This window comes from Typopeltis vanoorti, chromosome 3 (assembly GCF_054136105.1).
Source record: "Typopeltis vanoorti isolate ZY-2024b chromosome 3, IOZ_Tvanoo_1.0, whole genome shotgun sequence".
Lineage (NCBI taxonomy): Eukaryota > Metazoa > Arthropoda > Arachnida > Uropygi > Thelyphonidae > Typopeltis > Typopeltis vanoorti.
Genome location: NC_143551.1, coordinates 63079917 through 63098183, shown reverse-complemented (window position 1 = coordinate 63098183; position 18267 = coordinate 63079917). Strand labels below are relative to the sequence as shown.

General features: G+C 34.7%; 1 protein-coding gene and 1 long non-coding RNA gene across 5 annotated transcripts in view; one reads left to right on the top strand and one right to left on the bottom strand.

The window, feature by feature from the left end:
• Positions 1-18267, bottom strand: part of LOC150108202 (telomerase reverse transcriptase-like) — a 432232-nt gene that overhangs the window by 117073 nt on the left and 296892 nt on the right. For all 3 annotated transcript variants that reach the window (XM_090390650.1, XM_090390651.1, XM_090390652.1), the window contains 3 exons: positions 17238-17364; positions 16532-16631; positions 2701-2806 (listed from right to left, as the gene is read on the bottom strand). In XM_090390650.1, coding sequence (XP_090246776.1) covers positions 2701-2806; positions 16532-16631; positions 17238-17364 — 333 coding nt within the window. The remainder of the gene's footprint in view (positions 1-2700; positions 2807-16531; positions 16632-17237; positions 17365-18267) is intronic.
• LOC150108203 (uncharacterized) overlaps positions 1-18267 on the top strand; it is a 261776-nt gene that overhangs the window by 118374 nt on the left and 125135 nt on the right. The window lies entirely within an intron of this gene.

Sequence of the window (18267 nt, the reverse complement as noted above, 5' to 3'; positions counted from 1 at the left end):
TAACAGAGTATCATGTGGTATTCAGTCAAATGCTTTTGCAAAATCATCATGCAGTCATTTTCTCTATCCAACTAATTACTAAGGCATGACTCACCCTTCACAAAGCCATGTTGCCCCTAAGAGTATCATAATCTTCATCACTCATTCCCAAATTCTCTTTCTGACCAATTTTACCACTGCTCCTGAGATACTGATTGCTGTATAATTTGCAACTGCAGTCTTAGACTCTCCCTTATGTAAGGAAATTATTTGCCCTCTTTCCACTCCCTTAGAACTCTACCAGAGCTGAGACTTAAAATTAAAAAGCCTAGTCAGAGGCATTGCTAGTTCTCTTGTACATTCCCACAAAATGTGAGCTGATATCCCATCTAATCCCACAGCTGTATTTATATTGAGATTCTGCAATCTCCTAAGAACCTCCAATTTATCTACTTTTGTTCCCACACAAGTCTCTGTCACATATATCAGAGCATTAATCTGCCTTGCAAAGTTGTCACTCAGTAACTCAACTATTTTATCAGCTTCTATAACCTCATGACCATCAGCACTTATTAGCATTATTTTTCCACAGTCATTCTTTCTCTTACTTGCCACATATTGAAAGAACTATTTGAGATTTCCTTTGGCCTGCACAACTAGTTTCTTTCCACAAATGCAAGCTGATATCTCACATAATCCTATAGCTGTATTTACAATGATATTGTGAACATCTTATGAACTTCCAGTTCACCTACCTCTGTTTCCACACAAGTCTCTGTCACATATATCACAACATTAATCTCACTTGTATGATATACTTTGCAAAGTAGTCACTCAGTAACTCAACTATTTTATCTGCTTCTGTAACCTTGTGACCATGAGCACTTATTAACATTATTTTTTTCACAGTCATTCTTCCTCTTACTTGCCATGTAGCGAAAAACTATTTGGAATTTCCTTTGGCCTGCTCAACTAGTTTCTTCTTGTAATTTGATTTTGCCTTCCTAACCATACTGATCACTTTTCTCCTTATATACCCTCCATAGTATTTTCTTTTTCTGAAGCTCATGCTTAATGATATTATTCATTCATCTAACTCCTAACCAATTAATCCTCCTTTCCTTAGGTATACAATTTAATATTGCTTCTACTAGATGTTCCTTAACTATCTCTCAAGCACTATTAACATCCTTTCCCTGCAGGTTTTTATGCCTTGGCACAGATTCAAGCTTCCTCTTAAGCTTGTCTTAATCACCTGCTTTGTATTCCGTATATACTTCTTCTTGACAGAATATTCCTCATTTTTTACAATCTCCCAAGTCAAGAGTATATGGTCATTTTCCTCAGTCAGAGGCAATGTGACCACCTTAGTATTTATGGATAGCTCTTCTGATCCTATGACCAGGTCCAATACTCTTGCACTTTGAGTCCCCCAATCACATGCTGCCTCAAGTAATTATCTCCTAGTATTCCTTCTTGCTCTGTGATTTCTTTTCCTTCCAATCCATACCTCCATAGTTGGAGTCCCTGCACTCATTATACTAATTTGCTGATGCATGTCTTCCAAATCATTCCATCCCCAGAACCTCCTGACTTATATCAGCAGCCAACCATAAATTTTGTCTTATTGGCCATGATCTCACACCAGACTGCTTCAAATGAACATCCTGCCTATCTCCTATTCTTTTTGGCTACAACTCATCTCCTATCATCAGCAGTATCCCTCCCCCAAAAAAGTGGAAACAGACTACTACATGTTTTAGGAATTGCAGTTGTGGCAGCTTGCATAACACACCCTGTCACATTACTCATTGCATCACTAAGAGATGAGTTTACAATGAGCAGAACCAAATTCTACTAGGAAAGAGAAGGTGAACCAGTAAGTTTACTCAATTTTTCTTCATGATATCCATGATGTAGTGCATGGTTGTCCATGCAGAAAAGTGGATATCACATAAAATGGTCACTCCCAAATAAGTTGTCTTCAGTATCCCACTTAAAGAGTGAGAAAAAAAGAGGGTGAGACAGTTAAGTCAATGGCAATGAATGTTTAGGTAGGCATATGGAAGAAGGTGCAGCTTTTTATGTTTAAGAGGAAGAGATTATTATTGTCAAGCATATGCTCAGCAACTCTTCCTCTGATGTTAGTTCAGGCAATATCTCACAGATGCGAGATATTGCTGATATTGTGTCTATTTAAATCTTCCATTAAAAGTCAAGGGGATGGTAACTAATGTCCTAATGAATGATGGCTACATTTTGTAATGCCAGATTTTCACTAGGCTTCAAATATGTTTCCTGCAAGCAAAACCAGACTGGTTTATATTTCTGCAAGAGAGCCTTGAAGTCATTCATGTTTTGACAGAATCCATGACAGCTGCATTGTAGAAATGTTTTAATTATTTCTTTTTTTGGTAGTGTCATCTGGTTTCTGATTTAGTGAGATCTTGTTTTCATTGGCCTTGGATTTTTTCTTTCTGGAGAACTGTGGTTGGCCAGTGTCTATTTCTTCTTCTTTAGGAAAAATATCCAAGATGTCATCAAATTGGACCTCCCCTCTAAGACACTAGGTAGATTAACTGTTTTATCTTCTTGTGGGGAAACAGACTTTTGTAATGTCTAATTACATGGATTAGTATTTGGAATAATTAAGTGAGTGTTTCATCTCTTGTTTAATTTTGGTGTAGGCAGAAAACTGTAATTGGTTTTAATTTTGCTTACCAGTTTCTTTTGAAGTAGATAGATCTGATGATTGATAAGTTTCAATAAAACTTTATACATAGATGGATGCTGAGAAAATTTTGTTTTAAATGCTAGTAAGCAGATCCTGAAAAGATACATATGTGTAATTAATAAGAATTATAATAAGTTTAACAAATTTTTATGCAAATAAACTATTTTTAATGACAAGTAGTTCCAATTTTGATTAATGTGAAAGATAATTTTAATTGGATCTTGGCTGACTTAGATATACCATGCAAGTTTTCATAAACAATAATTCTAACAGAATTAAGTGGCCAGCTATTGCTAATTATCTATTAAACCTGTAAATGTATCAGACAGGCATGTCTGTTTTGCAGAACCAAAAAAATAAGGAACAAAATTTTCTTGAGGATAATTTCTGCTACTTCTATCTGAGACAAGTCCAAAGGGGAGTTTAATTTCCATTTTGTCTTTCAGTTGGAAATATCCTAAAGATCTTTTGAACTAAGAGATATGCAACATACTTACTATGCCAAAAGTCAATTGCAAATAGTGCTAATAAAAATTCTGAAATGGTACAATGAATTAATTATTGTAAAGCCTTAAAAGCAGCATGACATATTTGTAAAAGCAGACCTTCTGGCCTGCATAATGTTAAACCATTACAATAATTTCAAGTTCATTTTATATGCAAAATATGTGTAATGTACTAAATTCGGTAGAAAGTAGAGAGCATTTATACTTGAAAGGAAGTATAGACCATTTTGTAATGCACTCTCAGAGATAAAATAAATAAGTTTATTATAGTGGATGGTATGCTATAGTAACCATTACTTCCTTTAGAATAGCAAATGATATGAAGGGACTTAGGTAGGAACTTTTCAGAAGTTTGTTATGGTGAGTGTATCTGCTATAATGGTGTTTGTTATAGAGAAAGTTGACCATAACAGGTGCTCAGAAGTGAACTGACACTGTAGGATGCATGTGCCTTTCAGATAATACTGAAAAAAAAAGTTTAGGTATAACAAACCTTGTAACATATTAACATATTAGACTTTCAACACTAGTTCAAACATTGCTGAATTTAACATTCAGGATATACCACTGCTGAAATATTAAGGATGAGGATTTCATAAAATGTTGTTTTGATTTTACATTGCAGTGTTTGACATATTTGAAAGTGATATATTTAATGTTATAAACAGCATAAAAGACTATTATAACATTGCTCTGTTAGAAAATAATATGATGCTAATCATATGCCATGAATCAACTGATGTGCAATTTTCATGGACTCTGTTTACGATGCCATTGCTTACAACATCTCTCTCTCTCTCTCTGTGTGTGTGTGTGTGTGTGTGTGTGTGTGTGTGTGTGTGTGTGTGTGTGTGTGTGTTTCAGTAATTCACTGTGAATTACAAACTGTTTATAACTATTATTTCAGATTATTAAATTTAGTGGTGATGATGATGGTGGTGGTGCATCATCACCACTAAACCTATGCTACTGTTGTTAAAAACTAAGATAAAGTTCTCAGTGAAGTGAAAAGTGCTATACCAGTTAATACTACAGAAAATTTTCTTTTTGCATAACTGATGTAAATACAGCAATCCCTCGATTAATGCGTTCTTCAAAACAGGCGCATTAATCAGAAATGCACTAATCGAATAAAATAACCTATTAGAAAAAGTATAATTCATTCCTCAAATTTCTTTTTTGAACCTTAATTTTTTTATAAAAGAATTAAGGTATGTCTCAGGGCCTAGTTAAAGGAAAACCATGAAGCTGAAAGACAATAAAACATATTAAGAATATAAATTTTATTATTCTACTTCTTAACAAAGAATTGAGCTAACGTAGTTTGGCGGACATTTTGTTTATTTTTTTTTATACAACTGAAGTTATGCCCCTATTGCTTCTTCTACTCTTCTGCAAATTTTACTGCTTCTCTCTTCATCAGGGTCAGCCTCTAAGCATCTTAAAAACTTTGATTGTACGAAAAATATTTAAAAATTTTTCTGTGAAATCTCTTTTGGCTAACTATCAGGTTAAATTTTCTTCATATTCTTCGGGATCTTCCCGCAATGCATCTAAATTTAGCAGGTCGGAATCACTCAGTTCTTCAGAATGAGATTTAATTAACTCTTGGACGTTATCATTGTCAATCTCATCAAAACTCAGTTCATGCCCGATGTTGGCAATTTCCTCAACAACATTATCCATTTCATTTGAAAAGCTTCCAAAATCTTTTCAAATGTGAAAGAATGTGCTTCCAAATGGCTTGCATATTGCTAGCAGTAATTTCATTAAAAGATTGATGAATATTTTCAATAGCAGATTTAACTTTAAATTTCTTCCAGAATTCTCACCAGATGTTGCTGCAATTGCCTGTTTAAATGTTCTTCTCAGGTAGTATGCCTTAAAGGTTGCGATAATCCCGTGGTCCATAGGTTGTATCAGAGAAGTTGTATTTGGCAGTAAAAATTTGAAACATAGTATACACAGTGTACATGGAAATAGTGTAGTATGCCATTAAAAATAACTTTGTAAAATGTTTTAAATCGGTAACTAAATTATTACATTCTGGTGAGTGATTTTTTAAAATAGTTAGCCATAAAAATGTCATCATCATCAAATTCTTGCCATGCACCTTCAAGGGGTGTAAAGGATATGATAGCACTACATGAAAAAAAATTACATCATTACTAACTTCCTATCTACGATTTTCCTCCAAATCAGTCTGTTACTTGTCAAGACTCCAACATTATCAGATCTTATATTTCTATCGCCTAAGGCACTTTGTACCATATCAATCCACCTATATCTTGGTCTTCCTCTGGGTCGTTTTGCTGCCAACCTGGCAGAGAACAGTTGTTTTGCTAATCTTTCTTCGCCCATTCTGTTTAAGTGACCATACCACCTGAGATTAGCTCTGTTAACGCATTCCTGGATGCTGACAATGTCAAGTTCTTTCCTAATATCCTCGTTTTTAATATGATATTGCCATTGATGCCATCTGTTCACGCCTATAATCTTTCTCATGACTCTCATATCTGTAGTCTCTAGTCTTTGGTCAAGTGTTTTACTTCTGACCCAGCTCTCAGATCAATAAGTTAAAACTGATTTGAACACTGTTTTGTATACAGCTAATTTAGTGTTCTGACTAATTTCTCTCTTATTCCATATGAATTTATTCAATTGACTTCCTTCCATACCAGCTTTGTTGATTTTGTTGTCTATTTAATTTACCATCTTCACTAAAAATCGTGCCTAAGTAGCTGAAATGTTTTACTTGTTCCACAGGTTCTCCATTCACAACACAGTTGACATTTTCAATGATTCTGCCTATTTTCATTGTCTTTGTCTTTTTATTGCTGACCTTCATACCATATCTATTACAACAGTTATTCAATTTAGTCAGAGAATATTGCAGACTTGTAGCGGATTTATTTAAAAGTATAACATCATCCCCCATAAAGCAAAGAGCTGACATTAACATCTCCAATTTTGATATGTTTAATATCACTTTCCTTCATAATGTGATCCATATAGATAATGAATAACAGAGGAGATATGTACATCCTTGTCTCACACCAGATTTAACATTAAACCATCTTCCTGTACTTCTTTCAATTCTAACTGCTGACTTACAACTCAAATAAAGACTACGTATTGCTTGATATAATGCCCCATTGACACCATATAACTGTAGCATATTGAATAGCTTCTCTCTCTTGGCACCTTGTCATTTGCCTTTTGCAAATTGACAAAACTTAAATACAGATCTTGGTTATATTCCCATGCTTCCTTGACTATTTGTCGTAAAGTGAAGATCTGATCCTGACAGCCTCTATTTGGCCTGAATCCAGCTTGTTCTTCACCAAGCTTTTCTTCCACAATTCTTCTCAACTGTTTTTCAAGTATACTTGCATAGATCTTGCCAGGAACACTGAGTAGGGAAATACCTCTGTAATTCTCACATTCAGTTTTATTTCCCTTTTTATATATGGGTACTATGAGAGCTCTACTCCAATCATCTGGAATCTGTCCCTCTGTCCAGGCATTCTGAACTATGCAGTGCAGCCATTGTAAGACTTTTATACCACCATACTTCAGTATTTCTGGTCGAATATCATCTACTCCTGCTGCCTTTCCACATTTCAAGCCTTTGATGGCTTTTTCTACTTCAAGTATGGATATGTATTCCTGACTGCATGCCTGGTCAATGTTTTTTACCACTGTGCCATCAACACTGCTTGTTTCATTTAGCAGTTTTTCAAAGTAATTACTCCATACTTCAAGGATATCTTTTTCTCCTGTTTTCATCACCTTCATCATCTCTAACTCCTTTTACAGAACTCTTTCCTCCATTCCTAAGTTTCTTCAACAACCTCCAGAATATTTTGCCACCTTGTTGATATTTATTTTCTATATTCTTGCCAAAGTCCTTCCATGACTTTTGTTTAGCTAGTTTTGCATAGTGTTTAACATCCATGCATTTGTCTCTGTATTCTCGAAGAGCACAAGCTGACTTATTTGCCATGAACTTTTGATATGCTTTTTTCTTTTCCTTCATTGTCTCTTTAACTTCCTGTGTCCACCATGAAGTTCTAATTTTTCTATCCTGGCAGACAACTTCACCACATGCCTCTCTAGCTGAATCAATCGGGGCTTTCTTCAAGGCTTGCCACTGAATCTCCAAGGTTTGATTCCTGTTCTCAAACTCTTTCATTTTTTCTTCAATAATCTTTGTGTATTTTAGTCTACAGTTCACATCTGAGAGCTGCTCAACTTTTATTCGCTTTAAAACTTTCTTACATGTTATTCTTTTCAATATGAAATTCAATTTTATTCTGCTCAAGACTAAATAGTGATTACTTCCAATTTCAAATCCTCTGTACACTCTGGTGTCCTGCACCAGGGAGAAAACATCACTATCAACAATAACATAACAATGAGACTTTTCTTATTCCTTGCCTCTTCTCTCCATGTGAATTTGTGTACATTTTTATGTTGGAACATGGTGTTAGTAATAACCAGTCCATGTCCTGAACAGAAATCCAATAGGTATTTGCCATTATTATTAGCTTTGCTCTTTTCTCCAAATTTTCCCAAAACATTTTTGTATGTCTGACAATCACTTCCTACTCTGCTATTTAGATCCCCAACAAGGACTAACTTTTCCTTTTTCATTGTGTTGGTAGCTTTCTGTAGAACCTCAAAAAATTCCTCCACAATAATAACCAAGACCTACTAAATAATGCCAATGAGATTGGTGGAATTAACCAAAAGAAGGATGTAAGAAAATTATCTAAAGAAACTCTAAGGCAAAGGTTGGTCGATTGGTGCCAGCAAAGGTTAGGTTAGGTTAGGTTAGGTTTGGTAGAGCCCTCTGCTACTAATGGCGCTTGCAAAAAGTTAAGAAAGTTTGAGAGCGGTTAGTAGTTGGAAGGGGTTAATCGTTTGATGCTGTTGGCACACTCTCCCTCGATGAGTCTTTGGACTCCCTGGAGGTGTCAAATAATAATAATAATAATAATAATTATTAATGAATTATATAAATAATAAATAATTATTATTTATTATAATAAGAATAAAAAACTAGAAAACTAATGACTATACATCATGCATTACATCCACGAAGTGATGTTGAGTTGTTGTACCTGCCGAGGAGAATTGGTGGACGGGGTCTGCTGCAAGTGAGACAGACTGTGGAAGAAGAAGAAATTAGTTTAAGAAGTTACATTGACAACAGCTCTGAGCCAATGCTTCAAACAATTACACAAGAGGGCCTTCTAAAAGCAACAGGAAACAAATCTGATTACAAAAAGGAACAACAAAATAACTGATATGTGCGCTGGAAAAATAAACTCTTGCATTGCCAATTTTTTCAAGATACTGAGGACAAAATTGACGTGAACAAGACGTGGCAATGGTTACAATATGGATACATTAAAAAAAGAAACAGAAGGATTTATTCTAGCAGCCCAAGAACAGGCATTACAAACTAATGCAATCAAAGCAAAAATTTTGAACATCAATAATAACAGCAAATGCAGATTATGCAATCAGAAAGATGAGACTGTAGAACATCTAATCACTGCCTGCAGCAAGATAGCTCAAACTGGCTATAAATACCACCATGATCAAGTGGCCAACATAATTCATTGGTATGTATGTAAAAAATATGGTTTTACTACTTCTGATAACTGGTGGCAGCATAAAATAGAGACTGTATTGGAAAACGAAACAGCAAAAATTCTCTGGGACTTTAGAATATAAACTGATTGGCATTTGGAACACAATAGACTTGACATCACAATTATCGAACATCAACAGGTTTGGATTATTGATATCGTAGTACCCACTGATAACAACATTAACAACAAAGAACTGGAAAAAAATTACTAAATATCAAGATCTGGCAATCAAAGTTGGCTGACTGTGGCTTAAACACACCAAAGTCATCCCAATAGTTATCAGTGCACTTGGTGCAAAGAGCTATCCAACTATTTACAGCAATTAAACATCAATGAAGTGACCCTATATGACCTATAAAAACAGCATTACTTGGAATAGTCCATATTTTACGACACTGCCTGACAGACTATTCTTAGATTCTTGGGTAGAATCTGAATTATTCTGTATCATATCACCAGTCAAATTTTTGTTTATATGATATCTTGTTTTGATTGTGTATCAATTATGTGAATAAAATAATAATCTTCTCAGAAGGACAAGAGAAATTAAGAGATCTAGAACAAGAGAAGTAGAATAGAATTCTTAGAGCTATGTAAAATAAAGGAAAAGGATGGCATGGAATTAGAAACTTCAGAATAAGAAAAATTACAATTACAATAGAAAACAATGAGTCTAAAATTGAGTGAGAAGAGAGTTCTCCATAGGACAAAATAAATTATTAGCCCTTACAGATAAAAATGAAGCAATAATTAAAGGCAAAGAACAAATTAAAGACAACAGAATACAAATGCGATTTTTACTAACCTCCAAAACAAGCAGAAAACACTAAAACACCATTGATCATATTTATGTAATAAGACAAGTCATTGAAAAGATAAATGAATATCAAAAACCCTTAGGTATTTATTTATTTATTGGTATTTACTGGCATTTATTGATTTTGAAAAAGCATTTGATTCAATCTTAATGTTGGCCATTTTAGAAGTCCTTAAAAAAATCGAGGAATTGAAAAAGCTTATACTTAGTCATATATATAAAAATTCAACTGCAGCTGTAAAATCAGGAACAAATATGAAATTTCCTATAAAAAATGTAGTTAGACAGGGAGATGCCATTATACCTAAATTATTTACAACAGTCATAGAAGAAATTTTTAAAAATCTGAATTGAAAAAAAATAGAGGAATTATAGTAAATGGGAAAGAACTAAATCACCTACAATTTGCTGATGACATTGTTCTTTTAGGGAACTCTGCAAAAGAACTTCAACAAATATTCAATAAACTGAATGCAGGAAGTAAAAAGAAAGTATTAAACATAAACAAAGACAAAACAAAAATAACATATAATAAATACATAATCAGAAATACAAATGGAATATCAGGAAATTGATATATTAATCTCATTTGTTATCTAGGACAAATGATCAGAGTAGAGGGAGGATGTGAAGAGGAAATGACATGTAGAATTCAACTTGGTTGGATAGCCTTTGGAAAACCGTGAAGTACTCAAAAGGAAACATCCCAATCTGCTTTAAAAGAAAAATATTTTATGGCTGTATATTTCCAGTCATGACATATGGAAGTGAAATGTAGACCATGACTAAAAAACTTATCAACAAGTTGACGATTACCCAGATGAAAATAAAAAGTCATTACTTGGTGTATTACCACTGTAGGTAGAAAGTGCAATATTTAGACTTGGATGAGAGACATTATATCAGCCATTAAAAGAGCCAAATGGTAATGGGCAGATCATATTGCAAGAAGTAACACTCAAACATGGACAAAGTTGATCTCTGAATGGTATTCCAGAGATGGAAGGAATTACAGGAAGACCAAAGAAATGGTGGAAGGATGAGATTAAAGAGAGAGAGATGATTGGAACACAGCGCCATAGAAAGGCCCGAAATAGGAGTGAATGGAGGACTTTGTCCAGCAGTGAACAGATCACCAGTGTGTCTTAAGGGAATCCTAAGGGAGTGGAAAGAAGATAAAATTGTTCACTGCATAAAGGTGGTGATAAGCTACAAATTACAGGCCAATCTGTATATCTCCAGTTGTGGTTAGTGTCGGAGAGATTAGCGAGAGCCAGGATACAGAAATTGGTTGATAACTCTGTGACTGTCATCATGAGTTTGTTACAGAAAGATCATGTTTCACCAACTTATCTATTATAAAAAGATTTCTTTTATAATTAACATGAAAAATACAAGGAATAAGTAATACTATTTATTTAAGGCCATATATTTCAGCCTAAATATTACAAGCTATCATCAGTGGCAATGATAGTTACAAGGTAGAATGCAAACAATAGATTGATTTTAAAAAGTAAGGTCTCAGTGCTTTCTTTAAATGGACATTGATGAAATAAGTGTGTTTCAGACCATAGGATATTGCGGGCTGTATGTATCTACTGTGCTGTGCCAAGCCAGATTTCTCAGATTTACTGCTGATAATATAAGAGTGAACAAACTGGATGCTCAGTAGAAAAGAGAATACAAGAATATATTATATATATATGTTAACGATACCAAGAAATTTTATAAACTTGGTTTTAATCCTGGGGTGCTTAAGGGTCAAAGCTGTATAACTGAGAGGAGACCTCCACATAGCCTTCAAAGGAATGCGAAGAACCGACCAGGGCTTCTGACCTAATGTCCAATCCTCACCTTCTCGTGGTGCATCCTGTTAGGTATCTACCTGGATAGTGAACGGACGAGGATGGGCTGGCAATTTGGGATTTAGCCAACCAAATTGTATCCTTATTGGCTTAAATAAAAATTTCAAATGATGGTACAACATGACAGAATTTCATGCAGGCTGGAGCGTCTCCCAGTTAAACAAGGCCCACGTTGTTTTCTCCAGGGAGCTAGGGTAAACAGCGAAAAGTCAGCTACTGGAACAAATCTGAAAATAAACCCCAACTCAACATCACCAGAGTTCAAGATTGGTACTATCAACATAAGAAGCCTGAATGGGCAAAAGAACTGGAACTAGCTGAGGAATTGGATAAGTACCAGATCGACATAATAGGGGTGACTGAAACAAAAAAGACAAAAACTGGTGAGATCTTTCTGAACAATAAATACAAAATGTTATATTCAGGCAATGACAATCAAGGAAAAGAAGGAGTAGCCATAGTATTCAACACTAAATATGAGGCTAATCTTCTTGAATGGCAGGCAGTCTCAAGTAGAGTGATGTGGGCAAATATGAGAATGGGGAACTGGACAATGAGACTTATTTGTGCCTATGGTCTCACAGAAGGTTCTACTAAGGTAGAAATGGAGGAATTTTTTGAGGCTTTAGAAAAAGCAACTGACACAATGAAAAAGGAAAAGTTAGTCCTTGTTAGGGATCTAAATAGCAGAGTAGGGAATAATTGTGAGGCATACAAATATATTTTGGGAAAATTTGGAGAAAAGAGCAAAGTTAATAATAATGGCAAATACCTGTTGGATTTCTGCTCAGGACATGGACTGGTTATTACTAACACCATGTTCCAACATGAAAATGTGCACAAATTCACATGGAGAGAAGAGGCAAGGAATAAGAAAAGTCTCATTGACTATGTTATTGTTGATAGTGATGTTTTCTCCCTGGTGCAGGACACCAGAGTGTACAGAGGATTTGAAATTGGAAGTAATCACTATTTAGTCTTAAGCAGAATAAAATTGAATTTCATATTGAAAAGAATAACATGTAAGAAAGTTTTAAAGCGAATAAAAGTTGAGCAGCTCTCAGATGTGAACTGTAGACTAAAATACACAAAGATTATTGAAGAAAAAATGAAAGAGTTTGAGAACAGGAAACCAAAACTTGGAGATTCAGTGGCAAACCTTGAAAGCTAAACACTGTGTAAAACTAGCAAAACAAAAGTCATGGGAGGACTTTGGCAAGAACATAGAAAATAAATATCAAGAAGGTGGTAAGATATTCTAAAGGTTGTTAAAGAAGCTTAGGAATGGAGGAAAGAGTGCTGTAAAAGGAGTTAGAGATGATAAAGGTGACATGAAAACAGGAGAAAAAGATATCCTTGAAGTATGGAGTAATTACTTAGAAAAATTGCTAAATGAAACAAGCAGTGATGACAGTACAGTGGTAAAAAACACTGACCAGGCATGCAGTCAGGAATACATATCCATACTTGAAGTAGAAGAAGCCATCAAAGGCTTGAAATGTGGAAAGGCAGCAGGAATAGATGATATTCGACCAGAAATGCTGAAGTATGGTGGTATAAAAGTCTTACAGTGGCTGCACTACATAGTTCAAAAGGCCTGGACAGAGGGACAAATTCCTGATGATTGGAGTAGAGCTCTAATAGTACCCATTCATAAAAAATGGAAAAAAAACTGAATGTGAGAATTACAGAGGTATTTCCCTACTGAGTTCCGGGCAAGATTTATGGCAGTGCTTGAGACATGGTTGAGAAGAATTGTGGAAGAAAAGCTTGGTGAAGAACAAGCTGGATTCAGGCCAAATAGAGGCTGTCAAGATCAGATCTTCACTTTACGACAATTAGTTGAGAAATCATGGAAATATAACAAAGATTTGTATTTAAGTTTTGTCGATCTGGAAAAGGCATACAACAAGGTGCCAAGAGAGAAGCTATTCAATACACTACAGTTATATGTGTCAATGGGGCATTATATCAAGCAATACTTAGTCTTTATTTGAGTTGCAAGTCAGCAGTTAGAATTGAAGGAAGTACAGGAAGATGGTTTATTGTTAAATCTGGTGTGAGAAAACGATGTACATTATCTATATGGATCACATTATGAAGGAAGATGGTATTAAACATGATATCAGAATTGGAGATGTTAATGTCAGCTCTTTGCTTTATGCGGACGATGTTATACTTCTAAATAAATCCGCTACAAGTTTGCAAGATTCCTTGACTAAATTCAATAACTGTTGTAATAGATATGGTATGAAGGTCAGCAATAAAAAGACAAAGACAATGAAAATAGGTAGAATAGTTGAAAATGTCAGCTGTGTTTTGAATGGGGAACCTGTGGAACAAGTAAAACATTTCAGCTACTTAGGCACGATTTTTAGTGAAGATGGTAAATTAAATATGGAAATAGATAACAGAATCAACAAAGCTGGTATTGTAGGAAGTCAACTGAATAAATTTATATGGAATAAGAGAGAAATTAGTCGGAACACTAAATTAGCTGTATACAAGACAGTGTTCAAACCAGTTTTAACTTATGGATCTGAGAGCTGGGTCAGAAGTAAAACACTTGACCAAAGACTAGAGACCGCAGATATGAGAGTCCTGAGAAAGATTATATGGGTGAACAGATGGCATCAATGGCAATATCATATTAAAAACGAGGATATTAGGAAAGAACTTGACATTCTCAGCATCCAGGAATGCGTTAACAGAGCTAATCTCAGGTGGTATAGTCACTTGAACAGAATGGGCGAGGAAAAATAGCAAAACAAGTGTTCTCTGCCAGGTTGGCAGGAAAACGACCCAGAGGAAGACCAAGATATAGGTGGATTGATACGGTATAAAGTGCCTTAGATGATAGAAATATAAGATCTGATAATGATGTTGGAGTCTTGACAAGTAACAGACTGATTTGGACTAAAATTGTAGATAGGAAGTTAGTAATGAGGTAAATGAGGTAAAATAGTACTTCATTTTCATGAAGTACTATCATATCCTGTACACCCCTTGAAGGTACATGTCAGGAATTTGATGATGATGGTTTTAATCCTTTTTTCCCAGGTAAGCAAACAATCAATTAAGCTAAGTTTGCACCTGAAGTATTTTCAGTTGTGAGGAAAAAAAGGATTAAAACCACATTTATAAATTTCTTGGTATCTTTAATGTATAGTACACCCAAGGTAAAAAACTTTCTACATTTTCCTCTGTTCCGGAGATTTTTATTTAATAAAGTCAAAGCACCTTGTGGCAACTCATATAGGTAACTACAAGTTCTGCATTACTTCAACCTAGGTATCACCATCTCTGTCTCTGGCTCCCAATGACGAGACCTGATTAAAGGTCAAAACTGGTCTGGGTAGTGATCCTTTCAATAATACATAGCATTATGCATGCCCGTAAGGATATGTGCTTTGTATTATGGGATACTTAGACAAGTGATCAGAGCTTATGCCACCTTTACTACGAATTGCGTCAGATCTGAAAATACTTCAGGCGTAAACTTAGCTTACTTGCTTACTTGGAAAAAAAGGATTAAAACCAAGTTTATAAAATTTCTTTGGTATCTTTAATGTATAGTATAACCAAGGTAAAAAAACTTTCTACATATAAGTTATGGCCTGTAATATTCAGGGTGAAATATATGGCCTTAAATAAATAGTACTACTTATTCCTTTTCCTTGTGCTTTTCATGTTAAATAAAAGAAACCTCTCCTGGCACAGGTATCTCTTAAACAATAATTAATAACAAGGTTACAGATGTATTGGTCAAGAGAGAGAGATGCATATATAATGGTATACTTAGATTTAGCAAAAGCTTTTGATAGACTGCCACATAACAAGCTGTATAAATGGATGGGATTGGATAACAGACTAGTGAGTTGGATTGGTGATCAATTGTCAGATAAGTATCAGAAAGTTGTATATGGTGGTGCAGCATCTTGAGAGAGGGAAGTCACTAGTGGTGTGCTACAGAGTCTGTAGTGGGGCATTGTTCATCTTGCATATGAATGTTAATGGAATGGGTTCAACTAGTTGCATATCTGCAATTGTTTGCAGATGATGCAAAAGTGGGGAGTGAAGCAGATATGTTGTGGCCTTACAGGAGGACTTGAATAGATTGTATGAATGGGCAGGTAAGTGGACGTTGCAAAGCATAAGGTACTAAAATTTGACAAGCAACTGTACAAGATGCAAAGTATACATTTGGTGGGGAAACTTTTGAGGAGGTAGAGGAGATGAGAGATCTGAGAGTAGAGGTGGACAAGGACCTAAAGTTCAGGGGGCTACATTGCATAAGTTGTGAAATTGTCACATCAGACAATGATAATGATGTGGAAGACCTTGGTGTGCAGAAATAAAGAGGTTATGGTTCCATTTTATAAGGCCTCGATCAAGCTTCATACAGATTATTGTACATGTATTTGGTCACCTGGTTTTCATGTTGATGAGGATACATAAGAAAGGATCCAGAGAAGATTCACAAAGGTGGTAACTGGTCTTTGGAATGCAGGGTATAAAGACAGATTGTGGGAATGTAATTTGCAAAGCCTTGTGAATAGGAGGAGGAGGAGGAGGACAGGAGATATGATTGAGACATATAAATTGGTCGGGGAATGTTATCAGATTAAGATGGAAGAAATTTTTCCTAGAATGGGAGAGGGGTGAGGGGAACAAGAGTCATCCTTAGAAACTGTATGAGGGTGTGAGCAAAAGGAGTCAGGAGCAGGTTCTTTGCATGGAGAATGGTTGACAAGTGGAATGCTGCAATGCCTAGGAGTCTTGTGAATGCAGACACACTGATTGAGTTTAATGAGCTTTGTGTGTGTGTGTGTCAGATAGCGTTTGCCTCCCATGATCTGTCTCTGACTCCACAAAGGCCTGATATATTAATGATACTACTACTACTACTAATAATAATAATAATAACAAATCCTTATAATTTAGGCTTTAAAAATAGATTTACTTACCATTGAGCTTCAGCTCTGGATATTGTAAACTGCATGTTCATTTCACTAACAAACTGTTTAGCTTTCCAGAAGACAGCATCACCACAATTCAAAATAATTCCTATAAATGAGTTAAAAAAGAGTTTAAATAGATAAAACTTGAAAAGTTTCCTTTGTTTTTTTTTTGTGTGCATCTCACCCATGCAAGTTTGTAAACTGATTTTGTGGGTGGGGTTTAGGGTCATGTAATTTTAAAACAAACTGCTCTAGAGATCAAACATGAAGCATTTTCGGTCATCCATCAGGAAGGGTGGTGGTGGTGGTCTTACATTGCATGTGAGATAATTGCATTTACTATGTGATATCATAATTTTCATAAACTCGGGAGATATAAAAAAAGCAAACCAGACTTCTACAGGTCACTAAAAATTCTGCATTACTTCAACCTTGGTATCACTTCTGGGTCTTTTTGCTTACACTTGGATAAAGGATTAAACCAAGAATATAATTTCTTGGCATCTTTAATTTATATGAAAATGACCTTGATACTAAGACAAAAAAATTTTATACTAATAAAAATATATATGTACAGTAAATGTTTTGTGTTATTTATTAATTGCTATGTCTTACATTCCTATATGTCATGTTATATTTGTTTTTCACTTAAATCTGATAAATCAAACTACAGTATTTAGGTAAAATAAAAAAACAAGTATTTTAATTTTACCTAATAGAAAACGTGGATTCTGCATTCTTCTTTTAGGAGGACACAATTTCAATATGGCATGCATACGATAAGCTGAGAGTAACTGTTTTTCAAAGATGTTTTTTGTTACCGTGGTCTCCTTGTTTATCTGAAGAAAATAAGAATGAAGATATATAATAAGATTCTTCTTCTGAACTATTCTTCCTAAAGAAACTTCATGGATTACTTTTACAGTTCATTATATAAAAATAAAATTAATAAACAAAAATAACTTTTAAACAGAATTTACATGCATCAGTTATCTCAGTTATGTATCAATTTGATACGGAGAAAGAAGGGAAAAGGAGAACTATTGTGTAATGACTGTGATCCCCATAAACCACTTCACATGAATACACATGCATGCAAACATGTAAGACCATTCTGAAGCATTAACAGGTATAATAATTAAATCATTCTAATATTATGAGCTAATAAAACAATAAATAATTACTTCATTATTAGTCTTGAATGGGTTCAACAGTCATCATCAACTAAATTCACTGTCAGGGTATTCTTCAATCCACATTATTCTTTGGCTTAATGGTACAAAATGTACACACCAGAAATATATTAATTAATACTACTTATATTTCATTGCTGTCAAAATAACATTTTCAAAGGATAAAAAAAATGATGCTGCATAGAAACTTATCTATAATTAAGATCCAAATTCTGAAGAGTTGAGTGGAATGGTGTATTTTGAGTGGAGTATTTTAAAGTTAATGCCAATTCTATTAAAAGTTTTTTTAATTTATCTCTGCTTCTGTGTTGGATTCTTATAGCAGTCATTGCCTTGTATACTGTGTTTTTTTTCACCCCTACCTCACTCCACTGTGTGGAGTGAGGTAGGGGTGAAATACATGCACACACACAGAGGGTGGGGGAGAAAATGGGAACAAAGAAAAAATAGTCCATCACAAAAAAAAAAGATACAAATCAGATAAAAGAGGAGATAAACTCATAAGGAGAGTCAAATTATTTACTGACCACATAAACATCAATTATTTCA